At 36.4% G+C, this 20,564-nt stretch overlaps 3 protein-coding genes across 3 annotated transcripts; 1 reads left to right on the top strand and 2 right to left on the bottom strand.

Moving 5' to 3' along the window:
- Positions 1-1,658: 1,658 nt before the first annotated feature.
- LOC140745751 (dehydrogenase/reductase SDR family member 6-like) lies at positions 1,659-2,459 on the bottom strand. The gene has a single exon (XM_073077646.1). It carries the CDS (start codon positions 2,457-2,459, stop codon positions 1,659-1,661), a length of 801 nt encoding a protein of 266 aa, XP_072933747.1.
- A 2,143-nt stretch (positions 2,460-4,602) lies between these two features.
- On the bottom strand, positions 4,603-5,244 carry LOC140745750 (uncharacterized oxidoreductase YxbG-like). Its single transcript, XM_073077645.1, has one exon. The coding sequence runs from the start codon at positions 5,242-5,244 to the stop codon at positions 4,603-4,605; it is 642 nt and encodes a 213-aa protein (XP_072933746.1).
- Positions 5,245-15,047: 9,803 nt separating this feature from the next.
- Positions 15,048-15,889, top strand: LOC140745749 (cyclohexanol dehydrogenase-like). Its single transcript, XM_073077644.1, has one exon. It carries the CDS (start codon positions 15,086-15,088, stop codon positions 15,887-15,889), a length of 804 nt encoding a protein of 267 aa, XP_072933745.1. The 5' UTR covers positions 15,048-15,085.
- Positions 15,890-20,564: the final 4,675 nt, after the last annotated feature.

Genomic DNA, 20,564 nt, shown 5'->3' with positions numbered 1-20,564 from the left:
TGATCCTTGAGTAGATACATATAATGGAAAATATGACCTTGAACCTTCAACCCTGATGATGCAGAGGTGCCTTCCATTTAAAGTATATAGAATATATATTTGTTGTAATGAAGTTGTTAGACAGAGACATGATGATGCAGAGTTACCACCAGCCTAAACCACATAAATAAGCCATTTAGTGCTTTCACACAAATTTTATAGTTCCTAAGCAGATACATGTAATAAAAAAAACATGACCTTCAACTCTTTGACTCTGATGTTGCTGGGTTAGCCATTTTGTGCTTGTTTGTATTAACGTCACTGTCTGCATAGGATGAAAATTTTAACGTTCAAGGTCTTAATCGTGATAAAGTAACGTTGCTTCTCGCCTAAACCGTATGAGTTATACATTTGATGCTGTCTCAAAGCTAGACTTTGTAGTGACATATGATATAAATTTTGACCTTCAAATCTACAATCCTAATGACGCAGGAACACTGCTGGTCTAAACCACAGTGACTTGACAATTACTTCTTACAAATATAAAATATGGTTAACGTATACATTGTAGTTTTTTTTTTTCGTGAATTGGACCTACTCACTCGCAGAGTTTTACCACTTCGTTTAATTTATTTACTTTTCTGTTGCAACCTAACCTAGCCAGTAATATCGTATTTTATATAGCCTTATCTATAGTGTTTCGTATTGAATTGGTTAGGTTAGGTTGGAACATATAAGACATTATAAAACTAAGCGAGCAGGGCGCGGCAGCGCCCTGCGAGCGGGTGAGTCCAATCCATATGAATTCAGACCCTTGCTTTATTCATGAACACGTTTACACAATTTTATATAATATTAATTTAAACGTTAGTATGTTATCACTAAAAAGAGTGAAAAAAAATTTAACAAAAAAATAAAACCGACTTCCATGTCACTACAAAGTAAAAAATAATTCAAATAAATGTTGGTTTAGTACATATTTCTGAAGTCGGCGCTCATATTGGGCACGCTGTTTATGCCGCTATCAATCGAAATGTATTTAGCGCTGATTTCAGAACTATGTGCGGATAACGGTGCTCGGGTGACGGACGTGCGGTAGACAAGCGGCTATAGTAAATGTATGTACGCCACTTCGGCGCCGTCATTAACTATCGGTATCGGCTCGGTGACGGTGGCGGTGGACAAACGCGAAACTTCTTGGTAAATTTAAAAGCGTCGGATCATATTCCACCCTGCTACCCTAGTGCGAATTAGATTTAACGCTATACTATTATAAGCTGATTATTCTTGAAAGACTATTTTATATAATAAAAGATCCAATAACAGCTCCATTTTTTATTTTCTGTGACAATCCATTCTATGACATATTATTCTCTGAATATCTTTTTTATGCAGTTTCCCGCTACATTGCAACTCACCAATTAAATAGACTTTTATTGACAAAAAATTATTGAAATGTACTGTAATGAAAATATACCCTTACTATGTAACGGGGACTCACGATATGGTATTTTATTATTTTCTGTATTGCCGATGTTTTGACCCAGTTGCATGGATCGTGGTCACGGCGAAACTGTTTCGCCGTCTTTATTTGTGATATACATTAATTCCAGATGAATCATGCGTTAAAACAACTACAACATGCAAATAAAATAAAAATTACAATTGAGTTCATAGTTTCAATCTTTATTAGCGGCACTGCCTAGAACATCAGAAGTTCCTCTTAAAGTCATACCACCGTCTACCACAAAATCTGACCCTGTTATACTTAGAGCGTTATCACTAGCTAAATACACAGCTAAGGCAGCCACCTCCTCAGGTTTAACACAAGTGTTTAATGGAGTTATTTCTGCCAGTTTGTCCCAAAATTTCGTTTGATCACTTTCAGATGATCCAGCATTTGTCAAGAGGTTTGTTCTAACAGGTCCAGGGGAAATACAATTCACTCTAACGCCTTGTGGAGCTAATTCGAAAGCAGCACATTTAGTGAAATTCGTCACTCCTGCTTTTGATATGTTGTAGACTAAAGTATTTCTTGACATTATCGTGGAAGCTATACTGGACATGTTAATAATGCATCCTTGACTCTCGATTAACGCAGGTAATGCTTGTCTTGTCAAAGCAATCATTGCTCGAAGATTAACAGACATCACCCTATCGTATTTTTCAAGTATATCTTCATCATGTATATTTCCATATTCGAGAATACCAGCGCAATTGATTAGAATGTCGATCTTTTTAAGCTCTTTCAAGGCACTTTTAACGACTTTTCTCACATCTTCTTTACACAAATCAGCAACAATTTCAAATACCTTACTTTTGGTAACCTCTTTACATTTCTCTTTGATTTTAAGCAAATTCTTCTCATTCATATCAATGATACATACAGAAGCGTTTAATTTTGCGAAACTTAAAGCCATAGCTTCACCTATACCTGATGCTGCGCCAGAGATCACCACGACTTTATTCGTAAAACTCATTTTTGGTATGAAATTAATTAAGACTTTTAAATTTACAGTTTTATCTAAATACACGTGTTTTTGTTCAACTATAGTAAATCCTAGTCACGATTCTTTGTTGAGTGTTACGTTCCTATTGTAGTATTACTTATATATGTTTGAACATTTTTTATTGGTGATAAAGATGTGTTTACACTCAATCAAATGCCTATAAATCAAGTTTAACAAAAATAGCGTTTATTTTTCAACAATTTAGTCAAAAATATTTAACGTCTATCAAATCACTCTTCGGTAGTTAGATGAACTTTTATACCTTAATGTCCCAGTCCTAGTCATACTCAGCAGCAACCAGAATCCTCTGGGCGCGGTAACTCTGAAGGGCTCTATACGAGAGGAACATTTTACGCTTCTTTCACAGCTTCGGATGTTTACAATGCCGGACCACCCATGCCGACATCATTCATCCTTCATTACCGCCCATATCGAAATCTTCCCTTAATCGCCTCATACAAGTAGAGGATACCGTAGCTCTACTTTTTTATAACATAGGAGTAGCAGACGAGCATGCAGTCCACCTGATGGTAAATGGTTACTGCCGCCCATAGACATCAGTAATAAACCCCAGATAGTATTAGATATTCCTACCCAAGGTCGACCACAGATGCGCCATAGCATAGATAGATAGCATCAGATATTCCTACCTGAGGCCGACCAATAGTGGTCGACCTCAGGTACTAGCCGCTACTCCTAAGGACTAAACTGGAACGCCACGGAAAAGTATGTCTCCCTTACCACATCATTCAAACACGAACACAGCAATTCATACTGTTATTAGGCAGAAATAGAGGTGGCGGTGGTGCCGTCGGAGTCGAACATTCGATATATTCTGGTCCCGAAACTATAGACATCAGACTGACCGTAGCTCGATCAATGTAAATACATCTTTATGTCTATCTAGATTACGCATGCATTTTTTTTGCTAAGAACAAAAAAACTACATATTTATGTTGTGGAAACATGTACGGATATTTAATTATCTTTTCATATTTTTAATATAATTTAATTACTTTATTTTATTATTGACACTTTTTATGTAACTTATAATAATTTTGAATTTAATGTCATATTAAAATTAGATAATGACTATATAAAATTAATTATGAGTGGCGTTTAGTAACGATGCACTTACTTAATTATAAATTAAACAATTAATCTGCAATTTACCAGTTAAATAATTAACAAATTCATTAACGTTATGCAATTTATTTTTTTAAAGCATAAGATATGAACGTATATATGATGCTTTACCGCTTTATCATATTTACATATAGATAGATGGGCCGAACTAACAATTTGGCAATCAAGTGAACAATTAAAAAAAGGTTTCTGCATAATAAAATAAATAATAATAATAATAACCATTTATTTCAGACAATATAAACAAAGATACAAAAGTATAATTGAATACAGAGGTCCATATCATATATACCTTACAGACTAACATACATAATAATATATACTTATAACTAAATCACGTATTTGCGGCGACGTGAGACGCGGGTCTGGTGACTGCCGGGGGTCCTCTCCGTCCACGGAATTTCCGGAACACAACTCCCTGCGGCCACAGCTCCTCCTTCAGGAAGGTCGACAATTGCTCGGTTGGTACGTGTACAACAAATTAACTAAAGTTCACTGCGTTACGCGCCTCCAACTTCTCGACCACCAGTCATAACCACCACCACCACCACCACCACCATAGAAACACGATTTTTTATTACAGTATAAAGACATATGTAACATGAATTTTAACGTACAAGGTCCTAAGAATAGTTAGAGACTTATACGCGGGGTGCTTCCGCGCGGTTTTTAGGGTTCCGTACCCAAAGGGTATAAACGGAACCCAATTACTAAGACTTCACTGTCTGTCCATCTGTCCGTCTGTCACAGGGCTATATCTCCGGAACCGTAATAGATAGACACATATTTTTTACAGATGATGCATAACGGTGGCCGCTATAACAACAAATACTAAAAATAAAATAAAGTTGAATATTAAAGGGGGTCTGCATACTAATCATCTTAATTTTTAAATGACTTATCTAGTAAACCTACCCTTTCACAAAACAATACATCAAGCCTTATAAAGTAAAATACTGTTCAAGAATTAGTTCAAGTTCATAGTGGAAACCTCTGAAAGATCTGCGCTTTTTCCTAACAACATCCCAGCATCTACCACGAAATCAGAGCCAGTGATGCTTGCTGTATTATCACTGGCCAAGTACACTGCTAGTTCAGCTATTTCCTCAGCTTTCACATACTGTTTTAACGGTAACCTTTCTACCATATTGATCCTGACGTCATCTTTAGCCATTCCTGCCTTTTCCCAAATATCTGTATTTACTGGCCCAGGAGAAATGCAATTGACTCTAACACCGTGTGTAGCTAACTCCAAAGCAACAAATTTGGTAAAATTAGTCACTCCTGCCTTAGAAATGTTGTACACTAAAGGATTCCTTGTCACGTAACTAGAAGCAACACTGGATATGTTGATGATGCATCCTTTGCTCTCAATTAACGCAGGTAAGGCCTGTTTTGTCATAGCAAGAGTAGCTTTTAGGTTTACAGATATAACTCTATCGAACGTTTCAACTATATCTTCATGTTGTAGTCCCCCAAATTTAAGGATACCTGCACAATTGATCAGAACATCAATCTTTTTCAGTTTCCTTAGAGCCCGTTCCACAATTTTGCTCACATCTTCATCTTTACTCATATCAGCAATAATTTCGAAGGCCTTACTTTTCATTTTATTGTTTTTTGTTTTATTTTTATCACAATTAATTAAATTTACAAAATATAATCTAGTTAGATGACTATTTACAAACTATAAATCTATATACAATATATACAAAAAAATTAATTTAAACAAAAAAAATAAATATTGAACATTTCGTCCACAAACAATTAATACAACATGACGTAAGATCATAAACGTATTTATACAAAAAATAGTCATAAAAAGTATAATAAGACTACTTGAATACTACTAACCTAATTAGAATAAAACAATTAATTGTTTACGCGCACCAGGGTTCCATATCAGATTAAATTGGCTTTTTAATTAGTTCACACTACTCAAGGTCTCATTATGGTACTTATTTAATTGTAATTTTTTATATTATCCTATTTTTTATAATAATATAAAAGGAATAGTAGACGAGCATGCAGTCCTCCTGATGGTAAGTGGCTACTGCCGCACATGGACATCTGTAATCAACCCCAGGTTGGATTAGATATTCCTACCTGAGGTCGGCCACAGATGCGCCGCTACTCCTGATAACTAAGCTGGAACGCCTCGTAAAAGTATGTCTCCCTTACCACACCCTTCGAACCAGAACACAGTAGCGTTCAACACTGCTGTTAAGAGGCAGAGATAGATGTGGCGGTGATGCCGCCGGAGTCGAACCACAAAGGATTCTACCACCTTCCAAATTTATTAACCACCACAAGTCCTGTTCCTGCCATTAGGCAGGTAACTGGAATACAGTCGTTTAAGACTCATATTAATGAGTGTTAAACGACTGTGCTAAGAGGCTGTGTAGCGGTTTGAAGGGTGTGGTAAGGCATTCCAACTTAGTAGGATCCTTATCTGGGATTAATCACAGATGTCCATGGGCAGTAGCCACTTACTATCAGATGGACAGCATGCTCATTCTACTTCCATTTTATAAAAAAAGAGCTTCTCTAACTAAAAAAGAGCGCAAATAGTGCAATTGTGTAGGAAACAAAAAGTATAATTAAGCACTACTTTTCTTTTTAAAAACTCTTTAGAGCCCGTTTACTCAGTTTCGTAACATACATTTTCTTTTTTGTTTTGTTCTTCTGTTTTTACTATTTAGAACAATGAACAATTATGTGATAGAATATTTTTAGGAGGACTTCTAAAATATATCAGGCCTATAAGAATCTTCTAAATATATAAAACTCAAAGGTGACTGACTGACATAGTGATCTATCAACGCACAGCCCAAACCACTGGACGGATCGGGCTGAAATTTGGCATGCAGGTAGATGTTATGACGCAGGCATCCACTAAGAAAGGATTTTGATCAATTCTACCTCCAAGGGGATAAAATAGGGGATGAAAATATTACTTCGTAACGCGAGCGAAGCCGCGGCCTAACGCTCGTAAAACAATAAGTGAGGAATAATTGAAGGTTGTAGAGCCCTTTGCCACTCAACTCCGGAGGCACTCCCGTCCACCAATTTCTACATAATAACGAGCATGTTCTGTATCTATACATCTTTATATACATAAATAAAATTGGAGTGTCTGTTTGTAATATTGAAATAATCGCTTTTTACTACATGCACAATAATATACATACGGTACATACACCAACATAACATTTTTAAAAAAGTTTTGTCTGTCTGTCCGTCTGTTTGTTCTGGCTAATTTCTGAAATGGATCGATTTTGACGGGACTTTTATTGGTAGGTAGCTGATGTAATAAGGAGTAACTTAAGCTACTTAACTACTTATATTTAAGAAATAGCTTTTCCCCTATTTCTTTCTAACGCGGGTGAAACCGCGTGGCACATAATAGACCAAGTGCGAGTCAGAATCGCACACAGAGGGTTCCGTGCCACACAATTTTCATACATACATATATTTTCTTATTTTCAGTATTTGTTATCATAGCAGCCATAAAAGTAAATGCATTGTTAAAATTCAAACTGTCTATTTATTACGGTCCGATAGATAAAGCGAAACCCACCGAGAAAAAAGGGTTTCTTGTATGGCGAACGCCATTTCTTTTTAAACTTTTTAATTTATTATTTATTGTTATAACCGTTGCAAATACTCCGTAAAAAATTCAAGTTTTTATCTATTACTGACAGACAGCTGAGACTTAGTTATAGTTTTGTTTTTACCCTTTGTGTACGGAACCCTAAAACGTGTAAATTATCATAATGTGGCCTTAAGACCTCTTTAGTGAAGTGGAAAGATCTTATAATTATCTACAAAAGATTATGTGACAGTTGACACTTTACTTTTTATCATGAAATCGGTATTAAATATCAAGCACTCTACAGGTAAGAGGTTCAAATGTAAGTAAGTATTTCCTATGTATTTGTCAATTTCAATTGCACTCGTTTTTTTAAGTTGTGGCAACTTCCCGCAACTCGTCAAGAGATGGCGCTGCATGTTTCTGAATCACGCTATCGAAGATTTCTCAACATTTTGTACATATACAATCCGATCTGAGATTGTTGGAGCACGACCGCTCACGAGACAGGCTTTGCAGGTGGTAGAACTCTTTGTGGTTCGACTCCGGCAGCACCACCGCCACACCTATTTCTGCCTCATAGCAGCATTGTTGGGCACAGCTGTGTTTCGGCTTGAAGGATGTGGTAAGGGAGACATACTTTTCCTAGGCGTTCCAGCTTAGTCCTCACGAGGCCACAGATGCGCCGCCAGCGCATCTGTGGCCGACCTCAAGTAGGAATATCGAAACCTATCTGGGTTTGATTACAGATTCTGATGTCCATGGGTGTAGGTCCAGTAGCCACTTACAATCAGGTAGACTGCATGCTCGTCTGCTACTTCTATATTATAAAAAACAATATTTAAAAAAAAGTTTCTACCTGAACCGCAAATGGTTCTACCACCTTCAACTGTTCTACATGCTATTGATCGCAGATATAATCATACCATCAAACTCGGCAGCTACTCTAATCTTATCAAAAATCTTTATAGTGAATAATTTATTACAGAGTTAACGAGCTTAGGCAAAAATAGAGTGACCATTATAATTAATAGGTAAACCAGTTTATCCCGTAACACCCTAGAGAATGACGGTAACTAGGTAAGGTTGTAACCTTAGTGTAGTCTAATACTGGCGGTAAACAAGCGGTAAAGTTAAAAAAACTTTAGGTCGCAAACTTAGGGCGCAGAATGCTTTCGGTATACAAACAGTAAAGTTACACCAAAAAAACTTTAAGCTGCAACTTTAGGCCCAATCGCGGTGAAATACTGTCGGTAAACAAGTGGTAAAAGCCAAAAAATTCGATTGTTTTAGTACGATTGCCAAGTCAATCTATTTATTTAAAACATAAGATTTTTAATATTGATATGGTCTCATAAGATGTTGTTAGGTAGGCTAATTACGAAATAATTTAAGACAGATGGTCCCTTAAGGAGGACTGAATAAATTAACCGACTTGGCATTACATGGATCTCACAACTTTTTTACGGCACAAGAACTAAGTTTTGAGACTTGTTTTTCTTACAAGCTATGTTTTTGATAGCATTATATTTATCGCGTAGGATAAACAATAATGAGGTAGCAGCCTTACGTGTAGTTAATTAATTTGAAATGGAGATTTCGTCTCGTGGGATGGTCACTTTATACAAAGATATAGTTTAAAAGGAGTTTTTAGTACACTTTATGTGGAAATACGGTGTTACTTGTAGACTAACGCCTGTGTTACTAAGGGTCTTCTTTCGTCCACGAGGGGGAAACCTTCAAAAAGTACCCGATGTCGGGGGGCGATACAGCGTTATACTAGGCACTACATAAAGGACTCCGGGATCTCCAAAGGAACGCAACCGGAGTCCTCTTAGCGTGTTGCCCCGTCGGGCTCCACCCAGGAGAGCATAATGCTCGCCACACTGTCTGGTGTATACGACGGTATGCGACCATACATACCGCCGTCCATCCCGGGGTCGCTGGTCGGGCGGTTCGAGCTCCCATTCTTGCCGCCCGTAACCCCGAAAGCCCCCCTTTTAGTCGCCTCTTCTGGTCCCGGAGGTACAGAGACGGTGTTACTGAAGGCCTAACAGACATACTACTTTGAGGGCCAACAATCGGCGATTGTGCTAATTTTTCAAAATCCTTTTCTACGATATCGGAGTAACGGTATTGGGTAAGTGTCAATTGCTGGTCTAACTAGGGTTGATTACAAATGTCCAGGACGGTAGGAGCTACTACTCTTCCAGTTTTACGAATATAAACATCAGGAAATTGAATTATAATACATAAAATACATCACTTGATCATAACTAATTATATTTTGTTATTGATTTAACTCATTATAATATATTTTGTAATTTAATATGTTTTACAGTTAATTATAATTATCTGCTAAATCAGTGGTTTTCAACCTACGAGTATTTCATGACGTGACCCCTGTGTACGTGAAAGTAATTCGTGACCCTCTGTCTTCCGCTGTTTCTAACCTGTGTATTATTATATACATTTTTATTTACAATTTCAATTACAATTAGGCAGCTATTCCCAACTTTTTATATTTTAGGTAAAAGAGGCCACAATGGTGGACTAATGGAGGCACTAATGGTGTGCCGCATGCGTAAATATTCTCTAAAATAAGGCAAGGAACGTCGTCAAGAATAAAAAAAAATTGTTATTGTTATTGTATATAAAAAAAAGAATAATTCGTGAAGTAAGACTGACGATAAATTAAGTTCTAGAAAGGTCCACGGTCCACTAGAAAAGGTTTTAGGAAGATTCGCGGGACACGAGAAGAGGATCCGCTGGCCACATGCGGCCCGAGAGCCTCATGTTGCAAATAACTATAAAAAGATATCGGTTAAATACGTACTGAAAATTGCTCTTTTTTTCTTTCTTTATTTTACATAATTATTTTTTTACATAATTAATTTATTATTGCTCTTTACATAATTTTATCGTAATAATATATAACGGAGTAACAGAGTAAAAAGGCGTGACGTCAGCACCGCTGACGTCATAATTATTGTTATGATGTTGATGAATGACTCGATGAAACCTACGAAAGCAAACCACACGAGAATTGTTGAGCTTCGTTTATTCTTCGGGCAGCATAACGACGTCCTAAGGAGGTCTGCACTGTTCCACAGCTCGAGCAGTAATGTCCCGATGTCGCCAGTACGGCCCTTTTTATAGGACCGGCGCACGTGCACTTGTTTTTCTATTGAAGATGCAGGTAGTTTTACCTCAGGTGTTTAATCATTTCATTTTATAATAGGAGAACTGCCGTATTTGCTCCGACACGGCCATTCTGACAGGCGGCGCGTGCTCTGCGCCTGCCTGCGTTGTGAAGTTCAAACTCTGTAAGAAAATAATTTCTTTGAGGCAGGTATCTGTAAGCAACACATGTTGCCATTACAGGTTACAGATGGTGTTATAAAAGCGGCACATTAAGACATTTCCCATGCACCTGTCTTGTAAATAAATATGGGTCGTTTTTATGAGTTCTATCCACAGAACTGTCATAATGTTTAGGTTATTTAAAGTTTCTCGGCGATCTGTGGTGAATACGTGTCTACCACGGCTCCACAAGGGGTCCCAATGGTATCTCATGGTTCCTTTGTGGATACATCATGGACCCATGGTTAGCACAGGGGTAACGCGTGAACAGCTCAGAGGTATCACTCTCCAGATTATGGTGTGTACGTGTCTGGTCACGGTTATACCCGGCTATCCATCAGTGTCTCAAGGTTCTCTTGTGGATACATCAAGGACCCGCGGTATAGCTCAGGGTTAACACATGACCAGCTCAGAGGTACCACTCTCAAGACGGTGTGACGCGGCATTGAAAACCCATTTTTAGCACAAGCGTAGCACATGACTAATTCAGAGATAACACTTTAGTAGATATTCAGAGAAAGCAAATAAATTGTTTTCGACTCACACTTTGTTCAGATGATGAATGCTTCTTGTCGTGGACCACTGACTACGTGTTTCCTCGACCATTCACTTGTAGTAAGTATTCTTTAATCCGTTGAGTGCTCCTTGTCCTGGACCACTTGTATTACGTACTTTCTTCACCATTTACTTGTAGTAGGTATCTGTAAACACATTTCAATAAATCGTTAGAACACGAAAGCAAAAACTTTTTTTTTTTGTTTTTTTTTTTTTTTTCTTTTCTTCTCTTTTCTTTTCAAAGCTGTTATTACTGGTGACTATCTCCGACTCGGCCATCGTGACGAGTCACACGTCCTCGTGTGCTGTTCCTGTAAGTCAGATAAACAAACCGAATATTAAAATTTCTACTCGGCTAATCCTGATTAACTCGTATTAAGATTATTCGCTACCGAACACTACGGTATCGTATCTCTACATTGGAAACACCTTTATTGAACAGTTACACCAGTATCTCCATTGAGTAAAGTGTAAACTATCAAAATTGATTTAGAAATATGATAACCTTCACAAAAAAATTACAAGAAATAGAGTGTACCCGCAAGTTAATTCAAACACTAAATAATTCTCATTAAATAGTGATCACATTTTAGTGGCTTAATTCTTGAACTGTGAAGTACCCCAAGTACGTTAATCTTTTAAGAGCCCAAAGTCACTTACCGAAAATGCACTTACTAACTCACCGCCTTGGTTTAACCACAGTCAAAAAGTATCCTGCCTTATGGCCACCCGTATCATAGGCCACCCATTCCGTTTGCGGTCAACACAAGTCCTGTGTAGTTGCAATAACACCAATAAGCAGCTATAGTAGTTTCTTATCCTGTGAACACTCAAACATTAGGTGAACATTATAAAATTGAACCAATAGACCACACAAGTATCAAACGTGTCGCCCGTATGCAACAATGAAGCTGATCATAGGTCACTTTTCTGGGACGCCCTCTATCGATGTGCCAGGTGGAACCGCAGCTGATGATGTAGGCGAGATAGGAGCTTGTTCTGATCCCAATTCTGATAACGGAGTAACAGAGTAAAAAGGCGTGACGTCAGCACCGCTGACGTCATAATTATTGTTATGATGTTGATGAATGACTCGATGAAACCTACGAAAGCAAACCACACGAGAATTGTTGAGCTTCGTTTATTCTTCGGGCAGCATAACGACGTCCTAAGGAGGTCTGCACTGTTCCACAGCTCGAGCAGTAATGTCCCGATGTCGCCAGTACGGCCCTTTTTATAGGACCGGCGCACGTGCACTTGTTTTTCTATTGAAGATGCAGGTAGTTTTACCTCAGGTGTTTAATCATTTCATTTTATAATAGGAGAACTGCCGTATTTGCTCCGACATATATGTTTTGTCTTTTTTTCCTTCTTTTGTAAGGTTTCGTGAGCCCCTGAGGCAGATAGAGCTTCACGAACGTCCAGGGGGTCACCCGCACTTTGAGAAACAATGCGCTAAAGTACCTATCCCTTTTTGTGACTTTTGTAGCAAAACAATTGCTACAATTATATACAATACGAGATCCATGTTAATTTGAATTATTTCCTCGACTACACATTATTCAGGAATAACAATTAATTAAATATATCTAATTGGCCAAAGCAATTAAAATTATATTTTTTATATGTTTTTTATAATCGTAATGTCTATGTAACAGTATATACAAGTATTTATAAACTTTTTTTATAATTTAGTAGAGAGACGAGCATTCCTCCTGATGATAGAGATGAAGACACACTTCATAACCATGAATCTTGGGGAATCATTTTTTTCTTGGGGAAAGCCAGCATTGCTGTGGAGGCAGCGTAGAGGATATGCCGGACTCCTACCGGCTAAAAAACCTGCATACCTGAAACCTGCATACCCGAGTACTCAAATGTATGTAAAGTCTACCAATACGCACTTAGCCAGCACGGTGAACTAATCCTAATGCTTTTCAATTTGAGAGGAGACCCGTGCCCAGCAGTGAGACAATAGTTGACAACAACGCCCGTCAGTAATCAATTTCAGAACATTTTACTATCATTGCCTGCACCAAAAATATAGCCTAAAACATTCAGAAACAAAGCAAAGCTATTATTTATATTCTCACTGCGGTAATAACTCACAGATATCTCATTTCTACTATTAGCCGATTTATCGCTAAATTTGTTATGCTAATTTGAATTTATTATATTAATGTTTAGAGGATTATGCTGTAAATTTAATTATTTTAATATTTTGTACAAACAAGCAGTGCTTGTCGTTGAAACTCGGATTTTCGAAGTTCCGAGTTTCAAATACGAGATTTCTCCGATTTTTCAAAATTATGTTGCTATTAGAAATTAATATTACTTGCTGTAACGGTGAAGGAAAACATCGTTAAAACCAACTACCTGAGAGGTTTTAGAAACATTCTCAATGGTATATATAAAGTCTACCAACATACACTTGACCGGCGCAATGGCCTAAAACCTAACCTAACGCCACTCACTCTGAGAGCAGACCCGGGCCCAGTAGTAGGACAGGAATTGTATGACATTGTAGATATGACATAGCCTTTTGTACATAAATTAAATAGATTTAACCAGGAACTGCAGTTATGGGTTATTTAAAATATTTATTTGCTAGTAAAATCCCTTCGCTGGACGACTCCGGAGGTACCACCGCCATACCTATTTCTGCCTATTAACAACAGTGTTTAGCTCTGTTCTATTTTGAAGATTTTATGTTTCCCACATGAGGCATTACAGCATAGTACTCAGGGATAGCGGGACATCTGTGGGCGACCTCAGGTAGGACTCTAATCTTATCTGGGGTTGCTTACAGATGTCCATCGGCGGCAGTAGTCACTTACTAACTGGACTGTATGCTCGTCTACTACTCCTTTATTTAAACAATGAATTCTGAATTTCGCCATTTATAATTATTCTCATCTTTGTATCTATGGACTATAGTACCTTAGAGAATTAGTAGGGAGCTATGAGTATAGAAAGCGTAGTTTTTATTTAAACAACAATGAAATTGTCGTAAAATACAGAGAATTTGCATTTTATTACGGTGTTATTTTCCCGTGCGGGCATCTCGTTAAAATAACATGCACCAGTAATTATTACATCTCTATTGGGACGTGCAAATGTATCTAATTATTTGTTTGTATTAATTCAACGGTGTTAGATTAATTAGAAGCGTTAGATATAAATAACTGTTGACAAATATGCTGATTGTTGCTGGCTGCAATGTCAAATTTATTACAAAATGATTGGTACTAACCTAACCTAACCTAACACGAATTTTTGAAGTGAATACTTCTTTAGCGGCATTGTGCTATTTTTGTATTGGGTAAAAAATGTTAAACTCGCATCAGGACACGTGATCTGATCGAAAATTCGTAAGATGGAAAAGCAAACTGCAAAAGTCAAGATGTCATTCGATGTCAGCATAGAAAAAATATATCAATGGTTGTCAGTTTCATTTTTTATTTATAAACTTCTTCTGCCGACACTCCCCTCCCGGAAGGGAGGAGGAGGAAAAAATCAACGGGTTGATTTTTTTTCCTCTCTTCCTCCTTTCCTCCCTTAACGTCATTTTAATCGTTTCCTACCCAGATAAAACAAATACAATACAATATTATATAACGCGTCAACATATTGGAACAATGTGTAAATTTTACACATACAACAATTACATTACGCACTTTAGAAGTAAAAGTCTCAAGGTTAAACACATATTATTTCGCATAATAATATGAATCTATAATATTTATGAGTTAGCGACAAAATAATTTACATCAACTCAATAGATAAGTGTTTGATCAAGTGAACTGATATATCGCACTTGACTAAATACTTAAACTTAATGATAAGATAGAATTTCGATTGTTGAATAAATCACTTAGAGTTGAACTATAGAAAGCTTCAGACATTGCGAAATTATTATAGTTTTTCTGTTAACTCAAAAATGAATTTTTCAACTAAAGTGGTTGTTGTGACCGGCGCTGGGTCCGGCATGGGTGCTGCTATAGCTGAAAACTTCGCAAAACTCAACGCTAGTTTGTGTTTAATTGAAATTAATGAAAGTAACTTAAGAAAAGTCTCGGAAGAATGTGAGAAACTTAGTAAAACCAAAGTGCTTCAAGTCGTTGCAGATTTGGGTAAAGACGAAGATGTGAAGAGAAGTATTGATAGTGCTTTGAAAGAGTTTGGAAAAATCGATGTGCTAGTCAACTGTGCTGGCATACATGGTACCGGTAGAGTTACTGATCCAGATATCGTAGAGAAGTACGATAGAGTGTTAGCAGTTAACTTAAGATCTGTAGTAGCTATGACGAATAAAGCTGCACCTGCGTTGATTAAAAGCAAAGGTTGCGTTATCAACATATCAAGCATTGCGTCTCGCTTACCATCGCAGAATACTTTGCCATACAACCTTTCTAAAGCAGGAGTGACCCATTTCACGAAATGTGCTGCGTTAGAGTTAGCAAAAGATGGTGTTAGGGTTAACTGCATATCTCCGGGACCAGTTAAAACAAACTTGCTACGAAATACTGACATGACTGAATCAGAACATGATCAATTCTGGCACGTAATAGGCCAGGCAACACCACTTAAAAGAGTGGTTAAAGCCGAAGAGATAGCTGAGTTGACAGCGTTTTTGGCAAGTGATAAAGCTAATAGCATCACTGGGTCAGATTATGTGATGGATTCAGGTCTGATGATAGGAGGGAGTGCGGATGCGCCAGCCATTTCGTCAAAAGCCAAATAAATTATACTTATCATGAACATTATGATATTTTTTATTGTTGTCATGTAATTTACTGTGTGAAAATATAAATATTGTTCTCTTGCATGTTTTCTTTAATAAACGTTTGCCTGCATACAATTTAGTATTAGAGGTACCTAACAGCTTCAAGAATTCCTAATATAAATAGATTTTTTTTTCCTTTTGAAAACATCTATAACCTATGGTCTTGTAACCATATTGCGGATATCATAAACGACGCCTTACATTTTATGAGTTCGAATAACTCGAGAAAGATCAAGTACTTTCATACAAGATTCGTCGACAAGTTTGACAACGTGCTATTGGGCACGGGTCCTTCTCAGGGCAAAAGGGTTGAAGCCATAGCTAGCAGCTCTGGCCTATTGCAAATTGGTAGACGTCACACAGTGATAAATTATTTTCTATAGAAGTCTTAGAAGAGGCTTCCTCGTGATGTTTTCTTTACCGTTTCATTCATTTTTTGTACTCCAAAATACTTTTTAATGAGATCGTACTTTTATAAGTGTTAAGTACAGTAAAAGACTAAAAAGTAATTTTAATAAATACATTATATTAATTTTTTCGAAAAGTCTCAGAATAAAATCTTATGATATTATTTTGATTCTAAGGTTATTCTTTTTTATTAAACCCTTTATTTCGTCGACCTGGTAACCAATAAGAAGTATCCAAAAAGTAACTTTGTGATAAACTTACAGCATCTAATTTACATTACCTTCCGCACCTTGATTATAAAAATATTTCAATTGAGGGCCGTAAGCCATTTACATTTTAACGAGGGTTTTCGTAATTGTGTTTTAATTATTCATAGCATTCATTTGAAACACGATTTTTATTCTTTCCTTCCCTTCATAACGCTGGGCTATTTTTATTTTGGTACTTTTACGGGAGAAATACTTTATTTTACATTTTCTTTTATAATATAGAAGTAGCGGACGAGCATAAGTCCACGAGTCCACCTGATAAGTAAGTGGCTACTGCCGCCCAAGGATATGTATAATTAACCCCAGATAGGATTAGATATAATCTGAGATCGGCCACAGATGCGCCGCTACCCTTGAGGACTAAGCAGGAACGCCTCGGAAAAGTATATCTCCCTTACCACACCCTTCAAACCAGAATACAGCAGCGCTTAACACTGCTGTTATGAGGCAGAAATAGGTGTGGCGGTCGTGCCGTACTAAAAAGTATAACTTGAATGAATAGCTATCTAAAGAATGAATGAATGATGAGAAACAAGAACTCAAAAACTCATAAACCAGGTGTCGGCAACATTTTGCGATTAAACCAGATTTCCGCGGTATAAATTGAATATATCTTGAATTATATCAACCGGTGAAAAGCAATTTTGTCGAAAACTTGCTTTAATAGGTAACTTCGGAACAATAAAAAAGTTTCGCAGTTAAAATGTTGGAACAATAGAATCGCAGCTCGTTTTCCCCCAATTTCCATACAAAAGTAAAATATGTATGGAAGGTCGGTTTGGTTGGTGCGAGTTTAATTAATGTCGTTGGGAAATTTTAAATTTGAACCGACGGTTTCGTACCCCTGCTTTGCATACAATGTGCACGTAACTTGTACTCGGATTATTTTTAATTAGCTTTCATTTCGAATCTAGACGTGTAGAGAGATCTTTTTCAGTTAATTTTTTCTTAATATTTTATTTCTTAAAGATTTTTTCCGTCAATATCTTGTTTTCTACATCTTCTTCTAGCTCTATCTTCTTTTATACATTTTAAAAGTTGATTTTTATTGCATGTTTTATTATTTGTAGTGTATTGGAAAAAGAACAACCCGTGCAATTTATTTATTTAAATAATAATTTAATTTGTAAAAAAATATTTAAATTTTACGAATATAAACAGCCCTAAAACAATGTATAATGATTAAGTGGACATTTATAAAAACAATTTCAAACTGAAAATAGATCGTATAGTTACCAACCTATAAAAATAAAATATTCAATTATTAAACGGCGAATCGTTGCCAACATAATCAACTGAGAATTGCCAGTTAAAAATGCAACGCAATTTTTCACACATAACAATGTTATTACCAGTCGTAAAAACAGAGGCCCCGAGCTCGTTAATTTTTCACCGCTTAAAGCGCTATAAATCGTTCTGCGGCTACACGTCATTAACCAGGGATGTACAGTACCCTTAGTATGAGTATTTACGTTTTTACAAAAATGACTGTTTTTATATTTGTTAACGTATATACCATACATTTCCAATCAGTTCTGATAAAGTCCTAGTGGCGCTGATTGGAAATGTATGGGCAAATACTTTTTTCTGTATAGCAAGTACATTTCTACCGCGTCCACAGACTAAAACATTTGAAATAAAATAAAACATCAGAAATAAAAATATTTGAAAGTACGAAATTTCAAACCACAGGACGGTATTTCATATGAATTAGACAATATTCTTAGTGTTAGCAATATATTCAAATTATTTAATTATAGTATTGTTTTAATGAATTATTTTGTGTTATTTTCATGATGTGTTATTTTTATAATAATAAGTGCCCATTTATATAGTCATTGGCTGTATGGGTTATACGATTGTGTGCATTAGCATAAAACAAGGAAAAGAACGCGCTTGGCGCGAGACTTGTATTTTACGCGGGAATAATAAAAGTTGTAAATTGGATCAAGAAAATAGTTTGTGTTATTATTAGAATGGTTGAAAATTTTGATGAAAAATATGTATAAGAGTTTTTTTGCTTATTCTTGATAATCAGAAGTAATATCAGTTATATCTACTTTTTTCTGTATCAATTATGTTCCTACAGCACCCAGAGAATTTAAAAATTGGGTTGTAAGTGTTAAAAACGTGTATATAACATTTTTTAGCTCATAACAATGTTATTACCAGTCGTAAAAACAGAGGCCCCGAGCTCGTTCATTTTTCACCGCTTAAAGCGCTATAAATCGTTCTGTGGCTACACGTCATTAGCCAGGGATGTACAGGATGTACATTTTATACATTTACATTACTCTTATATATAGAAAACATTTGAAAGTACAAAATTTCTGTATCAAGTATGTTTCCACAGCAACCGCAGAATATAAAAATCTTGTTGTCGGGCTACAAGTATCTAAAGAGTCTATATAACAATTTATCACACATAACAATGTTATTACCAGTCGTAAAAACAGAGGCCTCGAGCTCGTTAATTTTTCAACGCTTAAAGCGCAATAAATCGTTCTGCGGCTACACGTCATTTGAAAATGAAAAACAGAAGGCGCTGTTTTTTTATAATACAGAAAAGCAAGTGATAATGCTGTCCATCAGAAAGTAAGGTAAGTGACCATTGTCGCCTATGGATATCTGTTAGCAACCCTAGGTTGCGAAGATAGTTGAAAAGTCTCGTAAAAGTGTCTTCAAAAAGTCGCCAAATCTGAACATAAAAATTTAAAAATCCTAGTATAAGTGCTATAAGTGTTATCTACTTCGTCAGTGCACAAAATACAATGAAACGGCTAGTAGAAACATTTGCACAGACGTAATTAATAATTAAATATATTTCATAATTTCATCATAAGAATCTATAAACATGTATACTCTTAAAATTGTAAGGGTAGTAATTGTGCCAGAGATCAACGAATAACCCAAACCGTTGAACATATAATCCTGAAATTTTTCAAATAGGATTTTTATATAGCGTAAGTGAGCACGAAGAAAGGTATTTTGGAATAAGGGAACAAAATAAGGGTTGAAAGTTTGTTTGATAAAACGTCAATTTTAAAGTAAACACTACAAAAATTTGTATTTAGCTATTTCGATAGAATAGTGAAACAAATTTGCGTTTTTGGCAAATCCGCCCCTACGGGGGTAAAGTGGGGTTTGGTGAAAGTTTGTATCAAAAATTAATTTTATAATTTACATGAACGAAGTCGCTTGAAAATACTAGTAAAAAATAATACCGAAAAATTAAAGATAGATATAATGTCAAATTAACTTTCATTTAAAATATTATAAAATTATTCCCATCCAACCCTTCAATATAATCCCTTTTTAATTGTTCCCATAAATAACCGGTGTGTTATTATATCCCAATACCTTAAATGTCCTTCTTTTCCAGTTCATTAAATTTTCATCCCTTAAAGGGCTGTAAATCGTCATTCAGCTGCTATAAGTCATTAGCGGGCAGGGATGGCCGAAATTTTAATTTTTAATTAGCAATTACGTGAGTAGCATTTATATTGTATCTTGTTACATAAATGCATGATACATAAAATTAAAATATGTGGCGGTAAATTGAAAATCATTTTCAGTTTTATAACGTGGCACAAAATTGTTTAAGCACCGTTTTTTTCTCTGTAGTTGGGTATATATAGATAACATTTTGAAGCAAACTTCGCATGAAAAGAGACCTTTGCAAGTTTAATAATGACGTTTTATTCTTTCAAATTACCAGGCTAATAAATCCCTTTTTTAGGGTTCCGTACCATCGTTAGTGTAAAAACGGTAGGTTTTTTTTTTTTTTTTTTGTTGACGAGGGGGAAACCTTCGAAGCGACACGGGGTTATGTGGGATTCTTACCGCACTAAAACCCCCCCGGTGGCCGTCCTCGGCGCTGCGTAGAGGACTCCGGGATCTCCAACGGAACGCAACCGGAGTCCACTTGGCGCGTTGCCCCGTCGGGCTCCGCCCAG

This window comes from Epargyreus clarus, unplaced genomic scaffold (assembly GCF_041222505.1).
Source record: "Epargyreus clarus isolate Ecla_fem2 unplaced genomic scaffold, WU_Ecla_fem_2.2 ptg000011l, whole genome shotgun sequence".
In the NCBI taxonomy this organism is placed as follows: Eukaryota; Metazoa; Arthropoda; class Insecta; order Lepidoptera; family Hesperiidae; genus Epargyreus; species Epargyreus clarus.
Note: the sequence above shows the minus strand (reverse complement) of the source record. Positions and strands in the feature narration are given on the sequence as shown.

Excerpts from the sequence above, each read along its gene's own strand:
- LOC140745751 (XM_073077646.1), bottom strand. The coding sequence starts at position 2,459 with ATGAGTTTTACGAATAAAGTCGTGGTGATCTCTGGCGCAGCATCAGGT.
- LOC140745750 (XM_073077645.1), bottom strand. The coding sequence starts at position 5,244 with ATGAAAAGTAAGGCCTTCGAAATTATTGCTGATATGAGTAAAGATGAA.
- LOC140745749 (XM_073077644.1), top strand. The coding sequence starts at position 15,086 with ATGAATTTTTCAACTAAAGTGGTTGTTGTGACCGGCGCTGGGTCCGGC.